At 36.8% G+C, this 23,184-nt stretch overlaps 2 protein-coding genes across 14 annotated transcripts in view; one reads left to right on the forward strand and one right to left on the reverse strand.

Annotated features, from left to right (window-relative positions):
- ACVR2A (activin A receptor type 2A) overlaps positions 1-4,501 on the forward strand; it is an 86,497-nt gene extending 81,996 nt beyond the window's left edge. The window contains exons 11-12 of one of the 3 annotated variants that reach the window (XR_005218973.1): positions 693-1,298; positions 3,477-4,455. Coding sequence is in view for 2 of the 3 variants with exons in the window: in XM_037850560.1 (XP_037706488.1) it covers positions 693-887 (195 nt within the window). In the remaining variant the exon portion in view is untranslated. Of the gene's footprint in view, positions 1-692 lie in introns of all 3 variants that reach the window. The other 2 variants (XM_037850560.1, XM_037850561.1) reach the window with 2 other exon arrangements.
- ORC4 (origin recognition complex subunit 4) overlaps positions 4,029-23,184 on the reverse strand; it is a 145,648-nt gene continuing 126,492 nt past the window's right edge. For 7 of the 11 annotated variants that reach the window (XM_037850568.1, XM_037850565.1, XM_037850566.1 and 4 more), the window contains 4 exons: positions 21,552-21,660; positions 18,313-18,408; positions 18,161-18,228; positions 4,035-8,170 (listed from right to left, as the gene is read on the reverse strand). In XM_037850568.1, coding sequence (XP_037706496.1) covers positions 7,982-8,170; positions 18,161-18,228; positions 18,313-18,408; positions 21,552-21,660 — 462 coding nt within the window. In that variant the 3' untranslated portion in view covers positions 4,035-7,981. Of the gene's footprint in view, positions 8,171-18,160; positions 18,229-18,312; positions 18,409-19,093; positions 19,451-21,551; positions 21,661-23,184 lie in introns of those variants that run through there. The other 4 variants (XM_037850563.1, XM_037850571.1, XM_037850570.1 and 1 more) reach the window with 4 other exon arrangements.

Here is a 23,184-nt window from a genome sequence, read left to right on the forward strand (position 1 = left end):
AAGCTTCCCAGGAAAGGCAGGGCCTGACCCTGAGCCTGTGGATAGTTGGGTAACCTTGCTGATTACCACCTTCCAATATGATGCCATTTTTAAAAACTTAATACATATTTATTAATCATCTTGTTTTCTCCTCTCCATAGGTGTTTGTTTTTAGCCTTTTGGTTTGGGATTGAAAAACCTTCAATTTCTTAAAAATGCTTTAAAACTAGACTAGGCAAAGGATGGAACAGTATTGTACTGATTGTTTTAAATGTAACTAGATATAACTAGAAACATGTATATAAAACCAGGTAGAGGATCCTCGGGGATGGCCTGCTAACCATCTTTCTATTTAATCACAAGATAGAAATGCTGATACTAAGAAAGCAATAAAAGGTGGTGGACCCGTTAAAGCCTTGGTTTTGAGTCCAGTTCAAGGGTTGAATTGAATGACCTAGCTTATGAACATGAACAGATTTTTGAAATTAAAAATATATATTCCTGTTGTGATGGTCTCCAATGCTAAAAAAAACACTTTCTTTTGATGCTTTTCTTCATGGTCCTGCACACAACAAATGCTCAACAAAAGTAAATGTTGACAAATATCAAACTTGCCTCACCTTGAAACTTAAATAGTAATTTCTTTTAGGGCAGTTTTATTCTATTTCCTAAAAAAATGGCCCTGATGTTTGAATATGTTTTCCTCCTTTCAGGGGATGGCAATGCTCTGTGAAACAATAGAAGAATGCTGGGATCATGATGCGGAAGCCAGATTGTCAGCTGGATGTGTAGGAGAAAGAATTACTCAGATGCAAAGACTAACAAATATCATTACCACAGAGGACATTGTAACAGTGGTCACAATGGTGACAAATGTTGACTTTCCTCCCAAAGAATCTAGTCTATGATAGTTGCACCATTGTACACTGAGAACAGGACTTGAACTGGAGCTGCTAAGCTAGTAAAACTGCTTACGGTTTATTTTCTGTGTGAAATGAGTAGGTCGTCTCTTGGAAATGTCGGAAAGAAGACCCTTGTTTAAAAATGTCGCTCTGGGAGACTTCCTGAATTGCCTACAGCACAGATGTGAAGGACCTGAGACTGAGAGAGAAGTTATGAACTCTATAAAGAAACTTTTGAAAGTGTACATGAAGAATGTGGCCCTTTCCAAATCATAAGGATCTTTTGGACCTGGCTAATCAAGTGTTTGAAAACTGACAGCAGATTTCTTAATGTTTGTCAGAAGACACTAATTCCTTAAATGAACTACTGCTATTTTTTTTTAAATCAAAAACTTTTCATTTCAGATTTTAAAAAGGGTAACTTGTTTTTATTGCATTTGCTGTTGTGTTTCTATAAATGACTATTGTAATGCCAATATGACACAGCTTGTGAATGTTTAGTGTGCTGCTGTTCTGTGTACATAAAAAAAGTCATCAAAGTGGGGTACAGTAAAGAGGCTTCCAAGCATTACTTTAACCTCCCTCAACAAGGTATACCTCAGTTCCACGGTTGCTAAATTATAAAATTGAAAACACTAACACAATTTGAATAATAATAAATTGATTCATGTTTTGTTAACAAGGTATTACAAATTCACTGTGTTATTTTAAGAAAAAAAGGTAAGCTATGCTCAGTGCCAACACTAAGTGGCCATTTGTGTAAAGCAGTGTTTTAACTTTTCTTGTGCTAGCCTGTAATTTAAGAAAAAGTGATTTTTGAAATGAGAAAGTGGTGTCATTTCCCCCTTCTGCCCTTGTTTTAAAGCTTCATCTTACATCCAGTTCCCAAAATATTGCATTTACCTATTTTTTTTTTTTTAGGTGTGCTGTGTTTGGGAATATTTGAAGCATGATTTAAATTTTTTTAAGTGAGCTGTGACACTGGAAAGCTCTTCATTTTTATTGTTTTAAAATAGATGTTTCCTATTTATATATGTAAAATTGTAGTGTATTTCTTTACACCAAACAGTGTGTGGGACATTCTTTATCACTGTTTTAGGATCACCTCAGGAAGTGTCATTACCCAGAACTACTCACTCTGCTTTGAGATTTGTAACTTTATCACTATACTTCTGCTTGGTGCCATCTTGTGAGAGTAATAGATGATGTCTGTGATCTGTAAAGAACTATCCCAGGACAGAGATTTTGAATTTTAAGCACAGATTTCAGATGTTACTGCTTTAAAACAAATCAGGGATAACAAGTTAAGACATAACTTAAAATATGCAACAACATTTAGAGGTAACAATGTTGATGTAGGTAACATAGCCTAGCCTCCTTCCCCAGATGGCTTTCACAACTAACTCTGATATTAATTTAGGAGAGTTCATGCCTTATCCTTGCTAAGAAAATGGAAGTGATGATAGGTGCCAAAGTACTTTATCAAAACAATATTACATTAGAATACAATTGGATTCTTCCTCAAATTTATATAGGCCAAAGTAAAACATCAATTTCCTGAATTTCTAGATTACATATTAGGTCAGTACTTTTGTCAGGCTGTTTGTTTGTAAATCCATACATTAATTTTATATAAGAATTTTTTACATGTCACTATCAGGAGCTCACTGTGAATGTGTTATCGTCAAATGGTTATTTAACCACACAATACACTGCATTTTACACTTAATCTCTGGGAATAATAAGTTATATATTATTTACTGTAAGTATAGGTCCACAGACTAAGGGAGGGAAAGGAGGATAATAGTATTGTCTGTGTGTCACACACCAAACAGAACTATATGTGCTCTTGGTCACGTATGTACCCAAGGTTTCATTGTATTCCTAAGAATTCCCATTTCAATGTTGAATTCACCTCTTTATTTCAAAAAGTACTTGGCTTCTCAATTTCTTGATTTGCTTTGCTTCCATTTTGAAACAAATCAAGAATATATTGAGAAATGTGCATACATGAAAATGGTTCACCTCCTGAAGATTAATTCCTACTGTTTAAACATTTAATTCTCTTTTTAAAAGTTAAAAAATGAAAACAAGGGATATTAAAATGAATATGTTTGGCTTACATGAACACTAGAGGTAAATTTTATAAAACCAGTTATTCACAACATAAAATGTTTTTTTCTGTGTTAGAAAGTTTTTAGAAATTCTGGATATTATACTTAACTCTAGGTAAACAATTTTAAAACTTGTATCCTTTTGAGAACTATGTTAATAGAAAAATACTTCTTAATAAGCAGTAAAATAAGAAAGTTCCAGTGACTACCTGTCCTGATACCTAGTCTTGTTAAAACTTTCTTTTGCAGGGCATTTTAGTGTTTGGTTTACAGTCAGTGCAGAGAGGGCAAGTCATAAGTTTGAGCTAGGGATATTGGGAAAAAAGATTGAAAAATGAGAAAAATGGTGGTTTCAGGGTAAATTGAGACCCTAATAACTTTTTCCTCATGTGTATGGTGCTCTTTATGATTAGTCTTGTATTTTGCCTTTCTGATACCCATCAGAACTGCTGCTCTAACTTATATTTTTTACCTTGCCCAGATCTTCGTGTGAGGATTGCTTTATGATCAACTGCCATAGGACTGATGGATTAACCAGTGTTTGGCTTTATTCGAAGTCTATGCCCTGCACAGCTCTTGTATGTATATTATATGCTAGGAGGTTTTAGCATGTGATGTGTGATTCTTGTTTGAATGTTTATTACAGGTACCTTATGAATCATATTTCAGAACAGAGACTGTGCCTCACAATTGTTGGTCCCATGAACTTGCACTGTCACTCATGGTGACATTTTGAAAGTACAATCAGGAAAACCCCCCCAACACCTTTGGAATTTAGAAATAGGATCATATGTCATGAATTAAAAAAGAATTTCTCCTTCCCCTCTTCCTTACCCTTAACTAAAATCTACATTTAAGTAAAATGCAGGTGTAGGGGGAAAAGTCTTTGCCGGATGGTAGTCTAGTGGAATTAACTGATTACTGTTTAAAAAAAAAAAAAAAAGCTTCACACAGATATTTTCCAGTTTCTCTTTTTTACCTTTTTTAAAAATTACTTTTTAGGAACATTTGGTATAATGTGCAGAAAATTACCAGTTTATGGGCAAAATGATATAAGTAGCATCTCGACTGAACATCATTTACCTCAGATATGCAACCAGCAGTACGTTTTTTATGCAGTCTCAACCCATATCCTATTTGTTACCTCTCAAGATATTGGTAAGCAGTTATTTTAGCTTTACTCTGTATTTCTTGTCAGTGTTTTGGGCACAGGTGTTGTACTACTGTCAAATTGTACTTGCTGTTTTTTCTGCAAGTATTTAACAAAAAGCTTAAAAAAAAATCCCCTTAAAACCCCACCTTGGATAAGTGATTGTTAAATATTGTACAAATAAAATGTATACTATTCCCATTCCATCCCCAATTTAAATAAATAAATGAATACGGTATGAGTTGCACATGCAGTCTTTCTTTAGCTCTACATTCTTAAAGAAAGAGGGGCCTAGTAGCTTTTGTAATCTACATGAGACTTACACATTGAGATTTTCAAGAATGGGGATAGTGGTGAAAGAAGGGAAGTTTGTCACTTGTGGCATTTCCCTTCATTGGCTAAGCAGACTACCACTGAAGAACATGCTGGTCCTACGGATTTTAGGAAGCTGTTGGATAGGTGGCATTAGTCACCTTCTTTTTTTTTTTTTTTCCCTGCAGTTTTATTGAGATATAGTCACATATCATACAATCATCCATGATCTACAATCAACAGTTCAATTACCATCTTATAGTTGTGCATTCATCACCCCAATCTATTTTTGAACATTTTCCTTACACCAGGAAGTTACCTTGTTTCTTGATATGGAAATAGAAGAATGTGGCTTAATAAATACAGTCGTCATCAAAGATACAAACTACATTTCTTGAATATTTAACTAGTTCACCAACTGAATGGGTAAGATCTGTATTCAGGTAATTAGTGCATCAAGGAAACTAGTGTTCATTTCCATTTTTAATGTTGCAAAGACTTTATACTGTGACTTTCAAAGAAAATGGGGATGGGAAAAACCCCACAGTGTCAGCCCCACAGTGTCCCGCTGAGTGTCACAGTTCATACCCCAATGGATTCTTAATTTTCTTAAGGTGAAGGTGAATGAGGGGGCCACCTAAATTGTTGTTTTGAAAGAACCTGTACTGCCTTCTAAACCAATTTAAAATGCAGATAACGATGGAATTTGTATGGAATCTCGACAGAAAAGACTGAATTGCTTCCCACAGCATGTTCCGCAAAGCACTGATTCTGAGTTCAGAAAGTTAATACACTGTATATATCACATTTACATCATTATAGTATAGGAAGTTTGGACCAGGATTTAATTCCTCAGAACCACTCACATGCACGATGCCTTGTTTTTAAAAGATCCTGTGGGCCACCTGGAGGGAACCTGAGTAAAATCAGCACTGAAACTTCCAACAAGTCTTCACAAATTTATCAATCTGATGACCCAGGGGAGGCTGATGGGCTTTTGTTTTTGTTGTAAAAGGTTACATTCCTCTTCTAGTAAATGAAGACTATCTTTAAGACATGTCTATCAAGTTTTCATTTGGTTTTTATTGATGATGGTTTAAGCACTTTAAGAAATGAAATTGTAGAAGGGGCACTTCTCCAATATGGGTTCGTCGCTCGGCGCAGCCAACGGAAGTCAACACCGAACCAGACTGACAAGGAAAAGAGGGTTTATTTACTCCAGCGAGAGAACGGCTGGGGGGGGGGGGTAGTTTTCAGAAATAAGCCTCCTCAAGTGTTTCTTCAATTGGTTTTTATGCCCATTGGAGACAGAGAGTTAATCATTTAATTACATGCAGAAAAAGTGATAGATGAAAGGCTTATCTGTATCTGGGAGGTTTGGGGCAACCTCCCTGAAGTGATTCTTTAATTGGCTAAATCCATTAGAGACAAGAGAGGTAATCATTTTAGTTAACACGCAACAGAGGTTTGGAGAATCTCAGTATTTAGTTATTTCCTGTTTTCCTCTAGGAACTAGGTGACACCTGTGAAAGGTGCCCCCAGGTGTCTAGGGAGATAGATGAAAAGGCTTTATTTATACCTGGGAGGTCTGGGGACCACAGATGAAAACTTTACTTGTTGCAGACTTTACACTTACATCTTGCTCTTTTGTGATACTAAAGGTTTTCACCCCCCTGCCTACTTCCCATTTTAAGATTACATTTAAAAGCTGCTTTAAGTTACATTTTAAGGTTAATTTACAATTACTTGCCTGCTTATACTTTTAAGGCTATATTTTGAAGGTCACTTAAAAAAACCTCTGTAAATAAATACATTTTAGCTTCTTTGTATTAGGGAGTATGATAAAGGAAATCAACATTCTCTCCCCACCCTCCACAAAAATGCCTTTAGAATGCAGGCCTATAGTTCATTTGTGAAACTTTCACCAAACCTCCTTTTTTTCCTAATTTGCTTTATAACTGTCTAATGTTTATCTCTAACAGTGAAAAATTAAAACCACCTTCCTACTTAAGGTTTTTACTCTGTATTACCTGGATGTTGTAGCTCTTAATGTAGCCATGGAGGCAGATGAGAGTTATCAGCCTTTCATGGGCATCTTAAGCTAATAAAAATTGCAATCTTTAAATCAGTTCATTAGGCTGTCACCCTTTAAAGCAGACAGCACTTCCCTAAAATAATTCAGAATTCTTTTAAAGAGACAGTCATAGCTCAGAAGTGTAAAATCTTTGCTTCTAGTAATAGTGATGCTACCATGTTAAGCTATTTGGCAAAATGTACCCTGAAAAACTGTAGAATAATGAGTGGAACCAAATTTGCAAACCTTAGCCTTAATGAAATATTGCTGAAAAGTAAATGATCTGAAGACTTGGCTTAACTGTTTTGCAGGAGAGAGGAAAGACTATGTATGCAAAAGAATAAGTTTTAACTACTGAAAAGCTACTTCTATGCAAAGAAATTTTGTATTGCATTCTACATCTAAGTTTTCTTAAAAGACAGATAAATTATTTCTTAGAGAGCAAACTTTAAACCTGGGTTGAATTCCAGGGTCCATACCCGACTGCCACTGCTGGGGTCTCTTTTGCCTATGTACACAATAGGCAAACAAATATTCTTGAATAAATTGAGTCATTAATATTAACTGAGTGCTTATTAAATTTCATTTTAAACATACCTGTGTGAGTTTATGTATGCCTGAATTATAAGGCGATGTTTCCACTGACATTTCCACATTCCTCTTAGGGATTTATCTTTTATACAAATAAATTTAACTAACACTGCCAAAGACTTACCGTTATTTGTGGTAGTGGTTTTCTAGATATCTCCTAAAGTATTTGCTAAAAAGGCAAATTCTAATTATTTTGGCCGAGGATAGGCCTATGAATCTGCATTAAAAAAAAAAAAAATCCTGTAAGGGATTCTGATGCAGACTGTATGAGAGCTGTATTTTGAAAAGTCTGAAAGAAACTGTTCAAACTCCCTCACCTTTTCTCTCTTACATGTGATCCATCCTCTGGCAAAATTGGTAAGTCTCCTGAACAAAAAACCTGGGTCTGGGATAGAATTCAGAATTTCCATGTATACAGGAAGAAATGCAGTAGAAACTGGACCAAAAGATTATCCATTGCATCTCAACTTACCAATGTTTCTGTGCTGCTTTGGTTTAAGGGTCTGTAAAAACATCTGGCTGCTGGGCTGAAATGAACTTTTCAAATATAACACATAAATACTTTGTAGGTGTTAAAAAAGCGTATGGTCCAATTCCTAAAATAGTCACATTTTATTCTTTTGAACTGCTACTTACAACATAATATAAATCAATCACTAGAATTATAAATCATGTAACAATGCTCATGATTTAAAGGCAAGACACAGCTAAAATGCTTCATGTGCAGGTCTTCCATAAATACAAAAATACATGTTTATAAATATAAGAAACTATAGTAACATATCTTGTCAAAGACAATAGCTCTTAGTTCTTTAGAGAAGTATGCCTGGAATTCCAATACTGAAGTCACTGACCACATTCATAACCAGCTTAGTGAGGATGTTGCCCATTGCCTAACATCTGTGGGACAGTTGGGGTATTTCTGTAGAGCATTCATAATTTGAGTGTTATCCAAAAGGAGTTTCATCAGCTGGTACTCTCTTTGTGCATTCACAGACGTTCTTTCCATAGGCTTTATTAATTCTAGCTGTTGTAAGTGTTCAAAAGCCTGGAAGATGAAAGAAATAGTTAAGGTTGAATAAGAGGGGAGGAAAGTAACAAAGTTAACACAGAAAACAGTTAAAGTTTAGTCCATGCCCAGTAAAGAACCTTTTACTGGAAATCACTAAGGTTCATAAACAACTCTCATCAATCTAATAAAAAACTTCCTAAATCAGATAAAACAGTGTCAACACAGTTATCTGTCCCTGCAAGGCAGAATGTAAATACCACAATGTAAATTCAGTCTGTATGATACGATATGATATGGCTTTTGTTCCTAACCTCATTCTACACCACATTTCCTTCTAGGGCTTCAGTTAATGAAGGGTTTCCAGTTCTATTCTCTCATAAAAACCTAAGAGTCTGATGAGACCAGTACTTTCTGACTGATTATGTAGGTTACTGTAATTTACACTTACATTTTGTCTCTACCTTCGTAAGACTTTGCTACATAAAAGTTTAAGACAGCTGCAGTACAGAGGGAGGCAGGAAAGACCCATAGGAGCACAACAGGCTTGGCCAGCTGATTCTGAAAGTAAATGATTAATCAGGATGTCAAGGGAATGGAGAAGGGACAGGCTCTTGTTGCCCTAAGAAGTGTGGCTGACACTGCCACAACCTATCAACAAATACCCTTAAAAGGGCTGTTTCCTGCTTGCTTTTGTTCCTAATATTCATGTTTTAGATCTTTTCCAACCTTGACTGTTGTTTCAGGTATGTTATTAGGGTATTTAAAAAAACCACAATGAATTGTGAAACGCTATCCATTAAATATTGATACACTGAAATAGATTCCTATACTTTCTAGTCTTATGGCCTCATAGTGAAAAATACCATTGGCATATGTTTATGTATCATAAAAACTTTTTCTGATAAGAAGAGTATAACAGACACTATTCATCTCTGAAAATAAGAAAATATTGGAGGCTACTGGTGTTGGACTGAATAAAATTGAGATTTAAAATATTACCAGGCCACAAAATACTTAAAATGTGAAATGAGTAGCTGCAAACTGTTCTTAAGAATTTAAATTCTCAGGTAACCCTTTCTACTCTTACAATTCTCAAAACTGTTAACTATCAGACAAATCTAGACATCAGGGGAAAAACCTCCAATATTCTAAATACTTTTTCTGATGCTGTGAAGAAACAGCAATGCCCTGTAGTCATATTTTTTTCTTGCTACAGGAACTAAAATTCTGATTACCAGAAACTAATAAGGGCTAACAGACTTTGGGGCCCACTGCTTTAAAATAAAAAAAAGTTCCCATAAAATCCTCCAGAGCTTCTCTCTCTAAAATCACTAGCCATATATTCCTATTGAACACTTGAAATGTGGTTAGTATAACTGACTCAATTTTAAATTTTAATTAATATTCATTAAATTGAAATTTAAAAACTGGTACTCAATTCAATTAGAAAATTTTAAGTTTGGAATAATTCGGGGATGTAAGTCAACCTTTTCAACTGAATATTATATGAATCTAAAAAAAGATCCATTACTTCTGGTGAATATTTTAGTGAGTTAAGTGTAAAAAAAATTGCCAAAGTGAAGTTAAAATACTTCATTAATAATTTTCTATATTGATTATACATTGAAATGACAATTTTTTTTCCTTTTTTTTAATCATTTTATTGAGATATATTCACATACCACGCAGTCATACAAAACAAATTGTACTTTCGATTGTTTACAGTACCATTACATAGTTGTACATTCATCACCTAAATCAATCCCTGACACCTTCATTAGCACACACACAAAAATAACAAGAATAATAATTAGAGTGAAAAAGAGCAATTGAAGTAAAAAAGAACACTGGGTACCTTTGTCTGTTTGTTTCCTTCCCCTATTTTTCTACTCATCCATCCATAAACTAGACAAAGTGGAGTATGGTCCTTATGGCTTTCCCAATCCCATTGTCACCCCTCATAAGCTACATTTTTATACATCTGTCTTCGAGATTCATGGGTTCTGGGTTGTAGTTTGATAGTTTCAGGTATCCACCACCAGCTACCCCAATTCTTTAGAACCTAAAAAGGGTTGTCTAAAGTGTGCGTAAGAGTGCCCACTAGAGTGACCTCTCGGCTCGTTTTGGAATCTCTCTGCCACTGAAGCTTATTTCATTTCCTTTCACATCCCCCTTTTGGTCAAGAAGATGTTCTCCGTCCCATGATGCAAGGTCTACATTCCTCCCCGGGAGTCACATTCCACGTTGCCATGGAGATTCACTCCCCTGGGTGTCTGATCCCACGTAGGGGGGAGGGCAGTGATTTCACCTTTCAAGTTGGCTTAGCCAGAGAGAGGGGGCCACATCTGAGCAACAAAGAGGCATTCAGGAGGAGACTCTTAGGCACAAATATAGGGAGGCCTAGCCTCTCCTTTGCAGCAACCGTCTTCCCAAGGGTAAAACTTATGGTAGAGGGCTCAACCCATCAAACCACCAGTCCCCTATGTCTGTGGTCTTGTTAGCAACCATGGAGGTGGGGTAGGCGAATACCCCTGCATTCTCCACAGGCTCCTCAAGGGGGCACTACATCATTTTTTTTTCCTTGTTTTTCTTTTTTTTTTTTTTTTAACTTTCCCTTCTTTTTTAAATCAACTGTATGAAAAAAAAAGTTAAAAAGAAAACAAACATACAATAAAAGAATATTTCAAAGAGACCATAACAAGGGAGTAAGAAAAAGACAACTAACCTAAGATAACTGCTTAACTTCCAACATGTTCCTACTTTACCCCAAGAAAGTTACATAATATAGCAACCTTTCTGTGAACTTGTCCCTACTATATATATCCATCAGAAATTAACAGACCATAGTCATTTCTGGGCATCCCCAGAACGTTAAAAAGCTTATCTGTTCTTCTTGGATTATTGTTCCCCCTTCCTTAATTACTCTCTACTGCTAGTTCCCCTACATTCTACATTATAAACCATTTGTTTTACATTTTTGAAAGTTCACATTAGTGGTAGCATATAATATTTCTCTTTTTGTGCCTGGCTTATTTCGCTCAGCATTATGTCTTCAAGGTTCATCCATGTTGTCATATGTTTCACGAGATCGTTCCTTCTTACTGACGCGTAGTATTCCATCGTGTGTATATACCACATTTTATTTATCCACTCATCTGTTGAAGGACATTTGGGTTGTTTCCATCTCTTGGCAATTGTGAATAATGCTGCTATGAACATTGGCGTGCAGATATCTGTTCGTGTCACTGCTTTCCGATCTTCCGGGTATATACCGAGAAGTGCAATCGCCGGATCGAATGGTAGCTCTATATCTAGTTTTCTAAGGAACTGCCAGACTGACTTCCAGAGTGGCTGAACCATTATACAGTCCCACCAACAATGAATAAGAGTTCCAATTTCTCCACATCCCCTCCAGCATTTGTAGTCTCCTGTTTGTTTAATGGCAGCCATTCTAACCGGTGTTAGATGGTATCTCATTGTGGTCTTAATTTGCATCTCTCTAATAGCTAGTGAAGCTGAACATTTTTTCATGTGTTTCTTGGCCATTTGTATTTCCTCTTCAGAGAACTGTCTTTTCATATCTTTTGCCCATTTTATAATTGGGCTGTCTGTACTTTTGTCATTGAGTTGTAGGATTTCTTTGTATATGCAAGATATCAGTCTTTTGTCAGATACATGGTTTCCAAAAATTTTTTCCCATTGAGTTGGCTGCCTCTTTTTACCTTTTTGAGAAATTCCTTTGAGGTGCAGAAACTTCTAAGCTTGAGGAGTTCCCATTTATCTATTTTCTCTTTTGTTGCTTGTGCTTTGGGTGTAAAGTCTAGGAAGTGGCCTCCTAATACAAGGTCTTGAAGATGTTTTCCTACATTATCTTCTAGGAGTTTTATGGTACTTTCTTTTATATTGAGATCTTTGGTCCATTTTGAGTTAATTTTTGTGTAGGGTGTGAGGTAGGGGTCCTCTTTCATTCTTTTGGATATGGATATCCAACTCTCCCAGCCCCATTTGTTGAAAAGACCATTATGGCTCAGTTCAGTGACTTTGGGGGCCTTATCAAAGATCAGTTGGCCATAGATCTGAGGGTCTATCTCTGAATTCTCAATTCGATTCCATTGATCTATATGTCTATCTTTGTGCCAGTACCATGCTGTTTTGGCAACTGTGGCTTTATAATAAGCTTCAAAGTCAGGGAGTGTAAGTCCTCCCACTTCGTTTTTCTTTTTTAGAGTGTCTTTAGCAATTCGAGGCATCTTCTCTTTCCAAATAAATTTGATAACTAGCTTTTCCAAGTCTGCAAAGTAGGTTGTTGGAATTTTGATTGGGATTGCATTGAATCTGTAGATGAGTTTGGGTAGAATTGACATCTTAATGACATTTAGCCTTCCTATCCATGAACATGGAATATTTTTCCATATTTTAAGGTCCCCTTCTATTTCTTTTAGTAGAGTTATGTAGTTTTCTTTGTATAGGTCTTTTACATCTTTGGTTAAGTTTATTCCTAGGTACTTGATTTTTTTAGTTGCTATTGAAAATGGTATCTTTTTCTTGAGTGTCTCTTCAGTTTGTTCATTTCTAGCATATAGAAACATTACTGACTTATGTGCATTAATCTTGTATCCCGCTACTTTGCTAAATTTGTTTATTAGCTCTAGTAGCTGTATCGTCGATTTCTCAGAGTTTTCTAGATATAAGATCATATCGTCTGCAAACAATGACAGTTTTACTTCTTCTTTTCCAATTTGGATGCCTTTTATTTCTTTGTCTTGCCGGATTGCCCTGGCTAGCACTTCCAGCACAATGTTGAATAACAGTGGTGACAGCGGGCATCCTTGTCTTGTTCCTGATCTTAGAGGGAAGGCTTTCAGTCTCTCACCATTGAGTACTATGCTGGCTGTGGGTTTTTCATATATGCTCTTTATCATGTTGAGGAAGTTTCCTTCAATTCCTACCTTTTGAAGTGTTTTTCTCAAAAAGGGATGTTGGAGTTTGTCAAATGCTTTTTCAGCATCTATTGAGATGATCAATTGATTTTTCCCTTTCAAGTTTTTAATGTGTTGTAATACATTGATTGTTTTTCTTATGTTGAACCATCCTTGCATGCCTGGAATGAACCCCACTTGGTCATGGTGTATGATTTTTTTAATGTGTCTTTGGATTCGAATTGCAAGTATTTTGTTGAGGATTTTTGCATCTATATTCATTAGGGAGATTGGCCGGTAGTTTTCCTTTTTTGTAGCATCTTTGCCTGGTTTTGGTATTAGATTGATGTTAGCTTCATAAAATGAGTTAGGTAGTGTTCCATTTTCTTCAATGTTTTGAAAGAGTTTGAGTAAGATTGGTGTCAGTTCTTTCTGGAAAGTTTGGTAGAATTCTCCTGTGAAGCCATCTGGCCCTGGGCATTTATCTGTGGGAAGATTTTTGATGACTGATTGGATCTCATTGCTTGTGATGGGTTGGTTGAGTTCTTCTATTTCTTCTCTGGTCAGTCTAGGTTGTTCATATGTTTCCAGGAAATTGTCCATTTCTTATACATTGTCCAGTTTGTTGCCATACAGTTGTTCATAATATCCTCTTATAATTTTTTTAATTTCTTCAGGATCTGCAGTTATGTCACCTTTTTCATTCATTATTTTGTTTATATGGGTCTTCTCTCTTTTTGATTTTGTCAGTCTAGCTAGGGGCTTGTCAATCTTGTTGATCTTCTCAAAGAACCAACTTTTGGTGATATTTATCCTCTCTATTGTTTTTTTGTTCTCTATGTCATTTATTTCTGCTTTAATCCTTGTTATTTCTTTTCTTCTACTTGGTTTAGGATTGGTTTGCTGTTCGTTTTCTAGCTTCTTCAGTTGATCCATTAGTTCTTTGATTTTGGCTCTTTCTTCCTTTTTAATATATGCGTTTAGTGCTATAAATTTCCCCCTTAGCACTGCTTTTGCTGCATCCCATAGGTTTTGGTATGTTGTGTTCTCATTTTCGTTCGTCTCTATATATTTAGCAATTTCTCTTGCTATTTCTTCTTTAACCCACTGATTGTTTAGGAGTGTGTTGTTTAACCTCCAGGTATTTGTGAATTTTCTAAGTCTCTGATGGTTATTGACTTCTAATTGTATTCCATTGTGGTCAGAGAATGTGCTTTGAATAATTTCAATCTTTTTAAATTTATTGAGGCTTGTTTTATGTCCCAGCATATGATCTATTCTGGAGAAAGTTCCGTGAGCAGTAGAAAAGTATGTGTATCCTGGTGATTTGGGATGTAATGTCCTGTATATGTCTGTTAAATCTAATTCATTTATCAGATTGTTTAGGTTTTCAATTTCCTTATTGGTCTTCTGTCTGGTTGATCTATCTATAGGAGAGAGTGATGTGTTGAAGTCTCCCACAATTATTGTGGAAACATCAATTGCTTCCTTTAGTTTTGCCAGTGTTTCTCTCATGTATTTTGTGGCACCTTGATTGGGTGCATAGACATTTACGATTGTTATTTCTTCTTGCTGAATTGCCCCTTTTATTAGTATGTAGTGGCCTTCTTTGTCTCTCAAAACATCCCTGCATTTGAAGTCTATTTTATCTGAGATTAATATTGCTACACCTGCTTTCTTTTAGCTGTAGCTTGCATGAAATATTTTTTTCCATCCTTTCACTTTCAGTTTCTTTGTGTCCCTATGTCTAAGATGAGTCTCTTGTATGCAACATATTGATGGTTCATTTTTTTTTGATCCATTCTGTGAATCTATATCTTTTAATTGGGGAGTTTAATCCATTTACATTCAACGTTATAACCGTGAAGGCATTTCTTGAATCAGCCATCTTATCCTTTGGTTTATGTTTGCCATATTTTTCCCCTCTATTAATATCCTTTATTGTACCCATACCGAATCTCTTTAGTACTGAACCTTTCTCCAAGTCTCTCTGTCCTGTCTTTGTTTCTCTGTCTGTAGGGCTCCCTTTAGTATCTCCAGTAGGGCAGGTCTCTTGTTAGCAAATTCTCTCAGCATTTGTTTGTCTGTGAAAAATTTAAGCTCTCCCTCAAATTTGAAGGAGAGCTTTGCTGGATAAAGTATTCTTGGCTGGAAATTTTTCTCACTCAGAATTTTAAATATATCGTGCCACTCCCTTCTTGCCTCCATGGTGGCTGCTGAGTAGTCACTACTTAGTCTTATGCTGTTTCCTTTGTATGTGGTGAATTGCTTTTCTCTTGCTGCTTTCAGAACTTGCTCCTTCTCTTCTGTGTTTGACAGTGTGATCAGTATATGACTTGGAGTGGGTTTATTTGGATTTATTCTATTTGGAGTTCGCTGAGCATTTATGATTTGTGTATTTATGTTGTTTAGAAGATTTGGGAAGTTTTCCCCAACAATTTCTTTGAATACTCTTCCTAGACCTTTACCCTTTTCTTCCCCTTCTGGGACACCAATGAGTCTTATATTTGGACGTTTCATATTATCTATCATATCCCTGAGGTCCATTTCGATTTTTTCAATTTTTTTCCCCATTCTTTCTTTTATGCTTTCATTTTCCATTCTGTCATCTTCCAGGTCACTGATTCGTTGTTCAACTTCCTCTAGTCTTGTACTATGAGTGTCCAGAATCCTTTTAATTTGGTCAACAGTTTCTTTAATTTCCATAAGATCATCCATTTTTTTATTTAGTCTTGCAATGTCTTCTTTATGCTCTTCTAGAGTCTTCTTGATTTCCTTCATATCCCGTACTATGGTCTCATTGGTCATCTTTAGTTCTTTGAGTAGTTGCTCTAGGTGCTGTGTCTCTTCTGGTCTTTTGATTTGGGTGCTTGGGCTTGGGTTATCCATATCGTCTGGTTTTTTCATATGCTTTATAATTTTCTGTTGTTTTTGGCCTCGTGGCATTTGCTGAACTTGATAGGGTTCTTTTAGGGTTTGTAGACCTATTGAAGTCCTTATCTCTGATTTATCAGGTCTACAGCTTCGTGGAGTACACTTTCTCTAACTAACCAGCAGGTGGCGTCCACGAGCCACCTGTTCTCCACAAGCCAGTTCTCCCCTGCTTAGCCTTTTTGGTGAGTGGGGGAGTGAGTCTTGTGGGGCCCAATTGGTGTACCAAGCTTGCGTGTGTAGTTGGTGTTGCCTGCCCTGTATGTGGGGCGTGTTTCTGGGCAGTCGGGGAGGGGGGGTGGCCCTAACAATCAAATCTCCCTGGTGATCCTAGAGTTTTAAAGCTGCTGCAATAGTCTAATCCTTCAGTTCAGTCCTGCCACAGTTTGTCTCTGCCACTGACCCACAAGTCCTTGGTACTGGCGTATGGCTCCTGAGACTTGCAAGTGGGCCCCTCTTCCAGGCTGTGCACCCCGGGTCCTCTGTTGAGGGATGACTGTGCTATGTCACAGGTGAGTGCCGTCCCCTCAGGGCAGTTCTGGGCTGCTGGGCTGTGTAGGGAGGCTCCCAGTCTGCTCAAATGATGGCTGAATGAGTCTTTGTTAATTCACACTGCTCCACCTTCCCAACACTGGGACAATCAGCTGAGGTTGCAGGGAAGGCTAATGTCCACGCCCAGTTTTGTGGTGTGTGCCTGTTATTTGAAGCCCTTCCGTCACACTGGGTTGTCTGGGGCAGCGCTGGGCTATGGGGCTGGCGATGGGCAGGAGTGTTTCCTGTCCACCAGGATGGTGGCTGTGAGCGGACACCCCCGTTTTCTTGGGAAGTTGTGGTGTTTAGTGAATTTTCTCAGCCACTGAATTATTGCCTTTTGTCTCAGAGCTCTCTTAGTTCTGCTCTTGACTTTACGTGCCCAAATTGAAAGTCTTTGAAGCTGTCTGTATTGGGCTTCTTAGAGTAATTGTTTTAGAAAAAGAAAAAAGGATTTAAAAAAAAAAAAAAAAAAAAAAGGGTCCTCCTCAGAGATCTAATGGGTTATTGAAATGCTAAGAGACAAAGCAACCAGGGCCATTAAGGAAAGGTCCACAGGGCAGAGAGATTGGCTTTTCTTTGGGATTTGCATATGCGCCTTAGGGCCTGAGCTCCGCCCTTCCCCTTTCTGTGTTCACCAGAACTCTAAAAATCCTCTGCTTTTATTTTGGAGTTTTTCGTGTTGTTTTTTTTTTTCTATGCCTGTCTCCTCTCTGCTGGGCTGGCTGCTCACAGATTCTCTGGTGTCTGGTCTCTGTCTATCTATGGTTGGAGTCTGGATCAGTAGAATGAGTTTCCGATAAGAGCAGCCACTGCAGTTCTCCCTTCTCCTTCCCGGAGCTGACAGCCCCTCCTCCCACGGGACTGAGCCTGGCAGGGAGGGGCGCGGGTCCCCTGGCCGCAAAAACTTACAGATTTCGCTGATCTCAGCAGTTCGACATTTTCATGAGTGTTGTATGAAGTATGCCCAAAGACAGATTGCTCTGTGGTGTCCAGTCCACGCAGTTCCTGGCTTTCTACCTACTTTCCTGGAGGAGTAACTAAAACATGCAGCTCACCAGTCTTCCATCTTGCCCCGCCTCTCCGAAATGACAATTTTTTGATACATATATATAAAATATTATTAGAGGTTATTTCATCTTTTTCCTTTCTTTTGTAGCTACCAGAAAACCTAACATTACATTATGTAGCTCATATTATAATTCTAGTGTACAGTAGTGCCCTAGAAGAATGTTCCTCATGTTTTTAAAAACCATGCCTCCACAGGTTCTACCCTTGGGAAGACGAAAAAAAAAAAAAAAAAAAAAAAAAAAAAACCATGCCTCACGACTGGCCCAAATAAAACTTTCTCTGTATGCCCTTCACCAGCCATTGAGATTCTGTCCTTTAGTTTAGTTTATTAACAGCTCTTATCCACATTTTTGCCTCTTTTCACTGATGAGATTATAAAGGCAACCCTTGGGTTGGAAAGGGATGGGTTTATAGTGACATGTTTGCTGGATGGTAATGGAAGTTATATTTTCCAGGATGCAAGTGCTATTAACAGACAGCAGAGGGCAGTGTGTACCTCCACAAACTGTAAAACAACTGGCCTGTTCTTCAGAACTATTTGCATTTTTAGATAAATGTTTTGGGAAAATCTTACCTTCATAACAACAGGTTTCTCAAAGTTATACACAGAATGGGCTCTCCTTTGAACAAACTTCTGAAACTCTGGGTAGAAAGCAATGACAAGATTAGTATCTTCCATATAAAGAGTCAGAGAGTCAGAAAGAAACTTACAAAGTCTCATCTCACCATTATAGACCATTTGAAAATTAAAGGGCTCATCTTCATAGATGTCATTTAAATGTTTCATCGCTATTATAAGACAGATTTCCAAGACAGACAGACCTACAGTAAAAGGAAAACAAACTGAGTTGTAGTTTACTTAGTGATACATATGATTGAAATAACTGTCCTCAAAATAGTGTATGATAAGATAAAAGATCTTATAAGATAAAAGATCTTATAAGATAAAAGATCTTATAAAATAAAAGATTGTGGTTCTCCACCAAGGGGTGGAGAAGATCAAGATACCTCCTGGTTCCAATGTGTTTCAGTCACTATTATCTACATAAACTTAAGCAAGTTATTTAACCTCCCTAAGCTTAGTTTTCCTTTCTGCAAGATAGGGATTTTTCTAAATTTACAGGGATTTTACAAGTAGTATGGACAATTTTATCAAGCATTCACCATATGGCCTACAGTAAACAAATACCTGCTGCAATTGTTATATGACTTTAAATTTCATAAAGCCCACAGGTGGAACTTTATTCAGAGAATCCCTAACGCCATGGAAATTATATCCAAAATTGTGTGTACAGGCATACCTCGGAAATACTGCGGGTTAGGATCCAGACCATTGCAATAAAGCAAATATCACAATAAAGCAAGTCACATGAATTTTTTTGGTTTCCCAGTATAAATGTTTCCACTATACTATAAAAGTCTATTCAGTGTGCAATAGCATTATGCTTTAGAAACACCAATGTACATGCCTTAATTTAAAAATACTTCATTGCTAAAAAATGCTCACCTTCATCTGAGCCTTCAGCAAGTCGTATCTTTTTGCCTGAAGGTCTTGCCTTGATTTTAAAGGTTGCTGAATGATCAGGATGGTGGTTGCTGTAGGTTGGGGTGGCTGCGGCAATTTCTTAAAATAAGGCAATGCAGTCTGCCGCATCACTGATTCTTCCTTTCACAAGAGATTTCTCGGTAGCATGTGAAGCCATCTGATAGCATTTTACCTACCACAGAACTTCTTTCAAAATTGGAGTCAATCCTTTCAAACTCTGCCACCACTTTCTCAACTAAGTTTATGTAATATTTTACCAGAAGCAGATTCCATCTTGAATTTCCTTCCTTTGTTCACCCATAAGAAGCCACTCCTTATCTGTTAAAAGTTTCATCATGAGATTGCAGCAATTCAGTCACACCTTCAGGCTCCACTTCTAATTCTAGTGCTGTTGCTAATTCCACCACATCTGCAGTTACTTCCACCACTGAAGTCTTGAACCCCACACTGTCACATAGGAGGGTTGGAATCAACTTTTTCCAAACTCCAGTTAACCTGATATTTTGATCTCCGCTCATGAATCACCAATGTTCTTAATGGCATCTAGAATGCCGAATACTTTAAAGTTTTCAGTTGACTTTGCCCAGATCCATCAGAGCAATCACTATCTATGGCGGCTATAGCCTTATGAAATGTATTTCTTAAATAATAAGACTTGAAAGTCAAAATGACTCCTTGAACCACAGCCTACAGAATGCATGTTGTATTAGCAGGCATGAAAACAACATTAATCTTATCATATATCTCCATCAGAGCTCTAGGGTGACCACGTATGTTGTCAATGAAGTAATATTTTGAAGGCAACTTTTTTTTTTTTTTTCTGAGTAGACCTCAACAGCAGGCTTACAATATTCAGTAAACCATGTTGTAAACAGAAGTGCTGTCATGCAGGCTTTGCTGTTCCGTTTAAAAAGCAAAAGCAGAATAGATTGAGCATAATTCTTAAGGACCTTAGGATTTTTGGAATGGTAAATGAACACTGGCTTCAACTTACAAGTCACCAGCTGCATTAGCTCCTAACAAAAGAGTCAGCCTGTCCTTGGAAGCTTTGAAGCCAGGCCTTGACTTCCCCTCTCTATTTTGCAAGTCTTAGCTGGCATCTTCTTCCAATATAAGGCTGTTCTGTCCACACTGAAAATCTCTTGTTTAGTATAGCTGCCTTCATCACTTATCTTGTTAGATTTGGATAACTTACTGTGGCTCCTACATCAGCACTTGCTGCTTCACCTTAAACTTTCATGTTTTGGAGACTGCTTCTTTCCTTAGATCTCATTAACCAATCTCTGCTAGCTTCACACTTTTCCTCTGCAGTTTCCTCATCTGTCTCAGCCTTCAAAGAACTGAAAAAAAAAAGGCCTTGCTCTAGATTAGGCTTTGGTTTAAGGAAATGTTGTGGCTGGTTTGATCTTCTATCCAGACCACTGCAACTTTCTCCATATCAATAAGGATGCTTTGTTTTCTTACCATTCATGTATTCAATGGAGTTAGCATTATTAATTTCCTTCAAGAACTTTTCCTTTGCATTCATAACTTGGCTGTCTGACACAAGAAGCTTAGCTTTTGACCTGTCTTGGCTTTCAACATGCCTTCCTCATTAAGCTTAATCATTTCTAGCTTTGATTTAAAGTGAGAGATGTGGGACTTTTTCTTTCACTTAAACACTTAGAGGTCACTGTAGTGTTATTAATTAGCCTAATTTCAATATTGTTGTGTCTCAGGGAATAGGAAGGCCTTAGGAGAGGGAGAGAGATGGGGAACGGCGGTTGGTGGAGCAGTCAGAACACACACAGCATTTATTAAGTTTGCTGTCTTCCATGGGCATGGTTCGTGGCACCCCAAAACAATTACAATAGTAACATCAAAGATCACCATAATAAATATAATAATACAAGTTTGAAATATTGCAAGTTTGAAATATTGCAGGAATTACCAAAATATGATACAGGGACACAAAGTGAGCACATACTGTTGGAAAAAGGTGCAGATAAGACTTGCTCAATGCAGGGTAGCCCCAAACTTCCAATTTGTAAAAAAATGCAGTATCTGCGAATAATAAGAAAGCGAAGTGCAATAAAACGAGGTATGCCTGTACATTTTTTTTCTTCCTGGAGAGATGGTTCATTAGATTGTCAAAAGGGACAGTGAACCCAAAATAGTTAAAGGGCTACCTAGACTTCCAATGGGGCAAGGAAGGCAGAGTGAGCTTCAGGTTTCTTTCTCTTTATATGGAAATCATAATACATACTTTAAATGACTGAATTAAGGGCTGTATTAAAGTATGGATGTAAAATCCATATATAATGCTGTATATAAAGCACTATATGCAATGTTAATTATAATTAGGATTTTGAAAAGCTTTCATTATCTAAATTCAAATCCAAAACCAACAAATAAAAAAAAAAAAATTGATGTTTCTCACCATGTACAATATTTGCTTTAGAGTCCATGCTACACAACTGGTTTGCCTCCATCAGATCTGCTGCAGTCATAAATGGGTGTGATGTTGTTACATGATTTAAAGCAAGCATCTAAGAAAATGTGGATGAGAAAAACAATTACATATTTACTTGAGCATTCTGGAGATGTTCCTGTGCAAAACTTCTTAATTACTGAATCTGTTGTTATTGGTGAGTAAATATTAACGTTTGGGAAAGGTATTCTCTCATTTAATACCATTAAAATATAGTATGCCACATGACTCTATAAATGCAAAGCACAGAAAAGGTTTTGCTGCTTTTCTTTACCACTTCCCACTTCCATATTTTATTTACAACGCCTCAAAAGAAAAACATTTAAAAAGGAGTAAGGCAAGAACAAACTGAAGATTAATGAAAATACTAATCAAAGCCCTAGACAGAAACCAAAATGACAAGTCAAGACCAGTATAAACTTTTTTGGAGTATATACTATATATTAAAAAAAATCTAAATATTAGTAAATACTAACTTGTACATGGTGACTGCACATATTCCTCCTTCCAGCCTGATGAGACGATCTCATCAAGGAGCAGCAAGTAAAACTGAGCAAAGGTAAAATACTAAGCTACTGTAACCAGGAAGGAAAAATTACATTATGGCATCTAACTTGTATTTTAAAACATAAGCTCTTTTTAAGAGCAGTCCTGACAAACAGCAATCAGCATGGATATTTCAAGTTTTTATGGGGCTTAGAAATTTTGGGGTGGGGTGGGGGCTGTTAATACAAAAACAGGAAGAGCATCCTCTGCAACATACGGGTAGATGGTTCTTATCTAGAAACCTCCAAAAGCAGTGCCTTTTTCTAGTCACCGTCTCCTTTGTGTATGCCTCCCCAAAGACTTGGGAAATCTGCAAGAGACTGTCCTGCAGGGGATGGGGTCTAATTGCAGGAGAATGATTTGCTATGAGGATTATGATCGGGAAGGACTACACAGGTTAAATTTTGGGGTACTAGTAATAGTCTGGTTTTTGACCTGGATGGTGGTTACAGATATATTTACTTTATAGCTATTTGTTAAACTGTACCTATAGGTTTTATGCGTGTTTTCTATTTATGTTGTATTCCACAATCTAAGAATGTCTAAAAATATTGAAGGAATGTGGGAAGACAGACATATTTTATAAATGAATAAAATCTACATATTAAAAAAATCTAAATATTAGATGTATGTAACCATAAATACATATTTTATTTGACACTACAGACGAATTTTTTTTTAACCCAGAAGGTTAAGAATCTAGCATGGCCTCTCAAGATATGAGAAAAACATCTAAATTGGGGGGAGCAGAAGGCGAGGGTCTCAGGTTTTCTCGCCAAAGATTTTTTATTTCTTTTGTCTGAACAAAGATCCAAATGGACCAAAAAATCCTAAGATTTTCTTTTAATAAAGTTAAAAAACAATGGGGCTTGACACAAAGATACAATACACGAGGTTACATTAACAGAATTTCAAGGATTTCTTAAATTTCTTTCCATTACTAAAAGTAAACTTTAATGATATCTGCTATGGGTTCAAAGATAAAGAATTCCATGGATTATAGCCTGGCTTAAGCAACACTGAATTAGAAAATAGT

The sequence above is a fragment of the Choloepus didactylus genome, chromosome 9 (genome assembly GCF_015220235.1).
Source record: "Choloepus didactylus isolate mChoDid1 chromosome 9, mChoDid1.pri, whole genome shotgun sequence".
NCBI lineage: Eukaryota > Metazoa > Chordata > Mammalia > Pilosa > Megalonychidae > Choloepus > Choloepus didactylus.